The 6,681-nt window shown below is 43.1% G+C and overlaps 1 protein-coding gene across 1 annotated transcript; it reads left to right on the plus strand.

The window, feature by feature from the left end:
• Positions 1–1,558: 1,558 nt before the first annotated feature.
• On the plus strand, positions 1,559–5,364 carry LOC137782394 (transmembrane protein 275-like). Its single transcript, XM_068571674.1, has 2 exons — positions 1,559–2,046; positions 2,972–5,364. The coding sequence occupies exon 2, from the start codon at positions 3,086–3,088 to the stop codon at positions 3,704–3,706; it is 621 nt and encodes a 206-aa protein (XP_068427775.1). The 5' UTR covers positions 1,559–2,046; positions 2,972–3,085; the 3' UTR covers positions 3,707–5,364.
• Positions 5,365–6,681: the final 1,317 nt, after the last annotated feature.

Raw genomic sequence — 6,681 nt, forward strand, 5'->3', positions numbered from 1 at the left:
TGGCCTAATAAATTCCTTTAAAGATCCAAATGTGATTGTTTGAGAAGTATTTCCAAAACTTCCTGCAGATGAGCGGAACAAATTAAGCCCAGTAGTCCCACTTGTGTGCGGCTCATCTCAGCATCTCACAATGTTCTCAGCCACCAATTAAAAAGCGGTAGCGGCTGTTATGTGACGTGGGACTCGTACAGGATTCGGCTCGAGCTCCCCTGCTTGTATTTTCACAAGCTAAAACAAATTGGATACACGCGTGCAGACAGCTTGACACACAATCTGCTACGTCCGATTGCATGCGCACACTGAACTGCACCCCTGCAGTGAAACATAAAGCATTGATATTTAGGACAGCACAGGCAGAATGGCTGCTGCATGGGGAAGGACGCTGTGCTCTGACGAGAAAAAAAAAAACTGTGGTGTGCTGCGAGGAAGAGTTTTGTCAGCAACAGTAGCCAGAGACATCTTGTGGGGCCTTGATGACAGGCGGCAGTCTCCATCTCAGGCCTCAAATCACAATTGCTCTGTGGCTGTGTGTGAGGTTTAACAGTGGAGGGACACATAACAAACGCCTAATTGCACCTCATCCAGAGCGGGATAAAGGGATTAGCAATTAAACACGCCTGAATAAAATCTAGAATGAAAACCAGAAGGTGTGAACAACCTCAAAATCAGAACTGAAAACATTTAAAGGGCCAGTTCACCAAATCACAAACTGAACCCCACATTTTCTGAATTACCAAGAGGTTCATGTAAATATATTTTCTTTTATAACAATTTATAGTGCACTCATTAAAATACTTTGTGAAGAAAATGAACATATATGGTTACTTGCTTGTTAAAGAGCTACTCTAAAGAGATTTATTTTGAGGTTTCCATCCCGCGAGAATGTCCCAATGCAATAGATGTAAATTACATTTCAATGGTCAGGATGCAAATCATAAGCTGCATAAAAGATCTCAGCAAACAAAACTGAAGAGGTAAGAGGCAATGCTTTATTAACACCAGCCCTTAGACAGAATCTGGGTTGCCAGGTGGTGTTTAACCTTCTCCAGTGGTCCCTCTTTAAATCATTAGAAAGACAGTTCGACCTTTGAACTTCTGAACCCTTTATTCATAATTTAATTACAGATTTTTGTAACATGCCTTTTGTATCTTTATAACTGCCAACCTGTTGGCCTATTTATTTATTAATGCCGTAATTATTCGTAATAACAGTGAGATTTCCCCCCACTTGTCAACCCTGAATTTGTTATAATTTATTACTTATATTTGTATAATTTAAATTTAATCAATTTCTCAATTTCTAATTAAGCCATTACTTCACGTAGGACTCCCCTACACAACGAGTTCAGAGAACAATCAGGTAACAAGTAAATAAAGAAGAGCTAGTGAGCTACAGGCAAGATATTTCCCTCCACACACGTACACGCGCGCGCGCCAACACACACACACACACACACACACACACACACACACACACACACACACACACACACACGAGGTTGAGCACTAAAGGATGGGTGAGGAGACAGGGGAGTCACATCCAGAGGTCCACATGGAGAGGAGGTATCCTACGCGGCGGATCAAATAAATGCAATAATGACGCCACAGCCGCCACCGGAGAGACGCCTCGCGTACATACTGGCGGCCCCCCGCCTCCCTCCCCCCGTCCCCGTTGCAGGATGACCTGGCCGGTGCTACGTGCGTCTCGGTCCACATCAGGAGCAGCGCGCGGTGTTGCGTCTGTGTGCCAACTGAGAAGAAATGCCATCTCACTCACCTAGGAGATCTTTCCCCGCTTCTCCTCGTGGTATCGTCCTCAGCAGGTCGGATCGCGATGCTTCTGTGTGTCCGTGGCCACTGATTGAACGGCTGTCATGACTAGTGCCCTCAGCAGCGTGAAGCCACGGAGGCAGCATGAAAACCCCTCGTTTGGTGTTGATGCGCGCGCTAGCCTCTCAGTAATTACACCCGGTAATTAGACCGGCAATCTCGCTGCAAATCTACTGAATTAACAATGGAAAGACCTGCAGTACCTCGACATTCAGGGTAAGATGATTTTTTTGGGGGGGTTACGGGTTCATTTCACAGGAATGTGACACAACACAGTGCAGTAAGCGTAATTGAAATGTGTTCCAAGCAAAGCCTATAGTTCATGATTAAACGAACGGTTTGTGATGCTTTCGTGGTCATTTTACTGACATACACATTTACAAAAAATATACTCTTTTCCCCCACACCCTTTTTTGCTCATTTGCACTGTATATGCTCTTGAATGAGTTGATTAGATTGCAACTAAATACTGAAATGTCATTCACACAGTGGCCTTGCTGGCACAAATGAAGCAGCTGCAGTGCCATTGTACATATTTTACTTCACAGTCCAGATCAAATAAGTAGCAATTATGAACAAACATGCTCAATTATTAAGCAGCACGTATGCCTTTTCTTTTTTATATGGTGGTGCAAGAGTCACAGGGTGCATGCATCTCATTTACAGTGTGATATTGCAACAGATTCCCCATGGGCTCACCAATTTATGTTCATGTTTGCCTGAGTTATACAACTCAGTTGTCGCGTGTGTTGTTTTATTGGAATTGAGCAAAACAAGCAAAATTATATCTAAAACATAGTCCAGTTGATTGAAATGTATTTTCAGCTCTCCTTCCCCTGCATATGATACAGACTTCTGGTGTCTCTATGATATAAACGACAGCTATACTTAGAGCCAACTTTAACACTCACCTGCATAGTGGCCAGTGTATCAGATTTATATCACAATGAATGTGCAATTTATCAGGGTAGTAGGGCAGAGTGATGCTTGTTCAGGGCTTGTTACAGAGAGTCTCTCAGGAAGTACACTTCCCTAAAAATGCCCACTGTGATCATCACAGGCAGCGTTGATACACATTTTCACTGTCTGTATCCAAAACGAGACCCTTACAGCTGTCATGTTTTTACATTTACATTTACAGACAAAGATGTTCCCTGGCTGTGAATTTAAACATTGCCATTATGAAGAGTCTGGACTGAACCGCGGGGAGATTTGATAACACATTGGAAGACAGAGAGAGCTTGGAGGAGAAGACATGGTCATCACTGATGGAAACACTGGCACCCCTGTACCTAAAAAGGAGCCCCAGAAGAAGACGAGGAGGAAATCTCGCCCTCATGGCCTGCCGTCTCCGGCCCTCTGCTGTGCCTGCGGCCTATGCATCATGCTGGCTGGACTCAACATCACTCTCGTGGGAGCGTTCGCCTTCAGCACGCTGGTGCCTTCTGCAAATCCCCCGATCATCATCGGACCTATCCTTCTGCTGGTGGCCTTCTCCTTTTTCGGGGCCTGTTGCGTGTGCAGCCGCCTCCCCCCTCCCCACAGCTCGCGGAGGTCGAAGGTGGGTGGCAGGGGCGCGGGGCTGATGGGACACGGCGGGCTGGCTGGTGGGGCAGCGTTTGAAATAGAGATCAGCGAGCACACGCTGCAGGATACGACAGCCGTGCAGCTCAGCCCCACCTCGTCCCCAGGTTCGTCCCGGGCCTCCAGCCCAGAAAAAGAGACTCCTGATACGGCCCTACCAGGACCCTGCAAGCTCTTCACCATGGAGACCAATGGCTCTCCTTCTGTTTCCGCCACCGCAGTCTACTCAGCCTCCACAGCAGCAGGAGGGGAGGTGAGGCTCAACCTGCCGCGTGAAGAAGGGGTCCCCTAGGAGAGCAGAAACTTTTGCCAGTGTAAATATCCTTCTGGTCCCAGGGCTTGCTGGATGTGATCGTGTCCTCTGGTTTATGTCGTGCCATATTTCTGGTTGTGTACAGAATGCTTTTGATTTTCTTGCTGTGCAGCCAACTGGTAATTAGCATGCAAAGTTAAGGAAACCTCCAGGTCTTTGTTGATCATGGAATTCAAATTCCTACATAACTCGTGCTGTTTTTATTTTTTCCCCGAGATGTTTTTTTTTTTTTTTTTAACACAGGGCATTATGAATACTTTATGAACACCATTTATCTTTCATTGCTCCTCGCAGTGATTTCATAGGGCTGGAATGAAAAACATGATTGTTGATTTGTTCTGAAAACGTCAAGGTGAGATGTGAAAGGTTCAACAGTGAACCGTGCCGGGACATCTGTGGTGACATTTGACATTTCGTGTGACATTCTCAGCGCTGAACTTTGTTTTGGGGGCATGATATATTATACGTCACAGGAGTCCCAAAGCAATATTCTCTCACCTGAGATTATAGTTCTTTTCACAAGTATGAATACACACTTCTTGTCTACAGCCAATGTATTTAACCATAACGGTCCATATTGAACAGTGTGTCACAGTGTATTTACACGTAAGCGTGTACAAAACATTTGTCACCACATTAACATTAACACATCACCACCTCCTTTTCAGATTTCACATTCAGGTTTCATTGAAGGGGATCACAACTCACAGTTTTAAAGGCACGTTCATCATGATATTTACAGTAATTCATAAACGGTGCAATGCAGTTAAGGTCGGAATCCAAGCAAAGTATAGGGACATACCTCACCGTGCAGCAAACAAAAGTGTCATGGTGACGATTTAGCCATCAGGAATTTTAAATTCGGAGTCGGACTCCACGCAGGAATGGTTTACAAATGTGAAGGTGTGGATTTTGCAGTGCTGAATTCTTATTCCGAATGTCTGATATGACAAACCTAGAAGTTAACTGCCACTGAACTTTGTATATAATAAAGGCAAGCCAAGACGTCTAACATAGTTTAGATATTCAGATTGCATAAAAAAAGAACTTATTCCCCACCACTGTGATGTCTTCTTGTCAGTTATGAACTCAACTGGTCAAAAAAGACATTCCCTGATTTCCTTTGAAAGGAAAGTTGCCTTAGACTGAACTATCAGGATCAAACTAATGAGGGCTAACAAAAGTGCACAGTAGCTTTTCTCTTTAGAAAGCTCTGGGTTCTTATTCCATATTATTAGGAAAGCCTCAACACATTTTTTGTTTCTTTGTGGGTGTAACAAATGCATGCAAACGGCTTCGATGTTCAATCCCCGCAGAAATGTACATGGAGAGGAAGAAGAGTGACCACGTGCACACAGACAGTCCACTGAACGGAGCAATCCCTACACGGTGTGAAAATTCCTTTTTTGTGACGCAGCTCCTCAACGAGATTGCTTTCTCTGTCAAAGCAGTCTGACGTGCTGAGCTTAAGTTTTGCATGTTCAGAGATCAACACCCTGTTGTGAACTATTGGTGTTATCTGTGTAACTTGTCTAGCACTTCGACAAAAATCTGGAAAAAGGTATGGATAGAATATTTTTGTGAAGATTTTCACGTGTTTATTTTCCAAAAGCGTACGATCCAAATGTGAATCCTTCAAGTGAACATGAGGCTGCTCATTATGTAACACCGTGTTCCTGCTACTTTCCATTTTGTGTCATCATGAAGTGAAATTAATTAATAAAAATAATAAAAATCCTTCCAGTGTCAAGTCTGGAGATGCAACTAATGGTTAGTTTTGTTATTGATTTAATCTGACAATTATTCACTGAAATAATAGATTTGTAAAAATAGTCGAAAAACCAACGCTACATAAAACAGAGAAAAACTGCAAATGATTTTTGTACTACTTCTACGCCACAAATAATCTGAAGCGGTAAATCTTTGTCAAAATTGTTGCTGATTCATTTTCTGTCAATCAACTGATCATCTTGTTGTTTCAGTGAAAATCTGCTGGATCGTCTGAAGAAGCCAACAAAAAAAGCTCCGCCTCCTTTAACACATCTCATCAAAGATGCCCTTGAGAAATAACTCAATATGAGCTCCATCTGGCTCCTCTACAAGTGCTTTTAAAGTTTCTATCACTGGAGGGCGCCACGATCACGTCTAGGAGCTTCAGCAAAGTTATATAAAATGCTGCTGTCACTTTTTCATCAAGGCAGTAGATGTCAGTAGACCCTAACAAACCTCTGTTGGCTGCTGTTGAGGCCCTCTTGAGAACAAATGTACGGTAGTACATCATACTGGAATCGTAAACAACATATTGAATATTGGTATGCACAATCATTATATAATGATTTCTGTGTTGAGAAGTTTGCAAAGATAAACCCGCCAAAAGCGTCAGTGGTCCACATCATGCTTGGTGAAGATTTATTATTGCTGTGTGAGAGTTGCCTGTGTTTGGCAAATCTCACCTGATAGCACTAATGACACCAATAAAAAGATAGTTTTCGAGTACACACAATGCTGATGAAGCTCCCTTTGGGCTCATCAAGATGATGACGGCACAGATCTGGCGTGGCCTACTTTTCTGAGGCTGCCCACAGATGACAAAACAGAACCAGGATATTTTCTATTGAGTCCCGAAAGGCTCTAAAAACTATTGATTTCAATCTCACAGTTGTGTTTGTGATCAAAGTAGTACGCAGTGCAAGTTTTATATCCATTGAGTTTTGATTGACAGTTTAAAAAAAAAAAAGATTAAAGGCTTCTGGGATTTTGTCATGTTGATTCATAAGGGGACGTTTTGTCGATATAAAAATCCAGTTTACTTTGGTTTTATGAGAAGTATAAAAAGAACAGGATAGTGTGTGTGTGTGTGTGTGTGTGTGTGTGTGTGTGTGTGTGTGTGTGTGTGTGTGTGTGTGTGTGTGTGTGTGTGTGTGTGTGTGTGTGGCTCATTTATTACTAACGCT

The sequence above is a fragment of the Clinocottus analis genome, unplaced genomic scaffold (genome assembly GCF_023055335.1).
Source record: "Clinocottus analis isolate CAN_PGR_092001 unplaced genomic scaffold, fCliAna1.0.p SCAF_11, whole genome shotgun sequence".
Classification (NCBI taxonomy): domain Eukaryota; kingdom Metazoa; phylum Chordata; class Actinopteri; order Perciformes; family Cottidae; genus Clinocottus; species Clinocottus analis.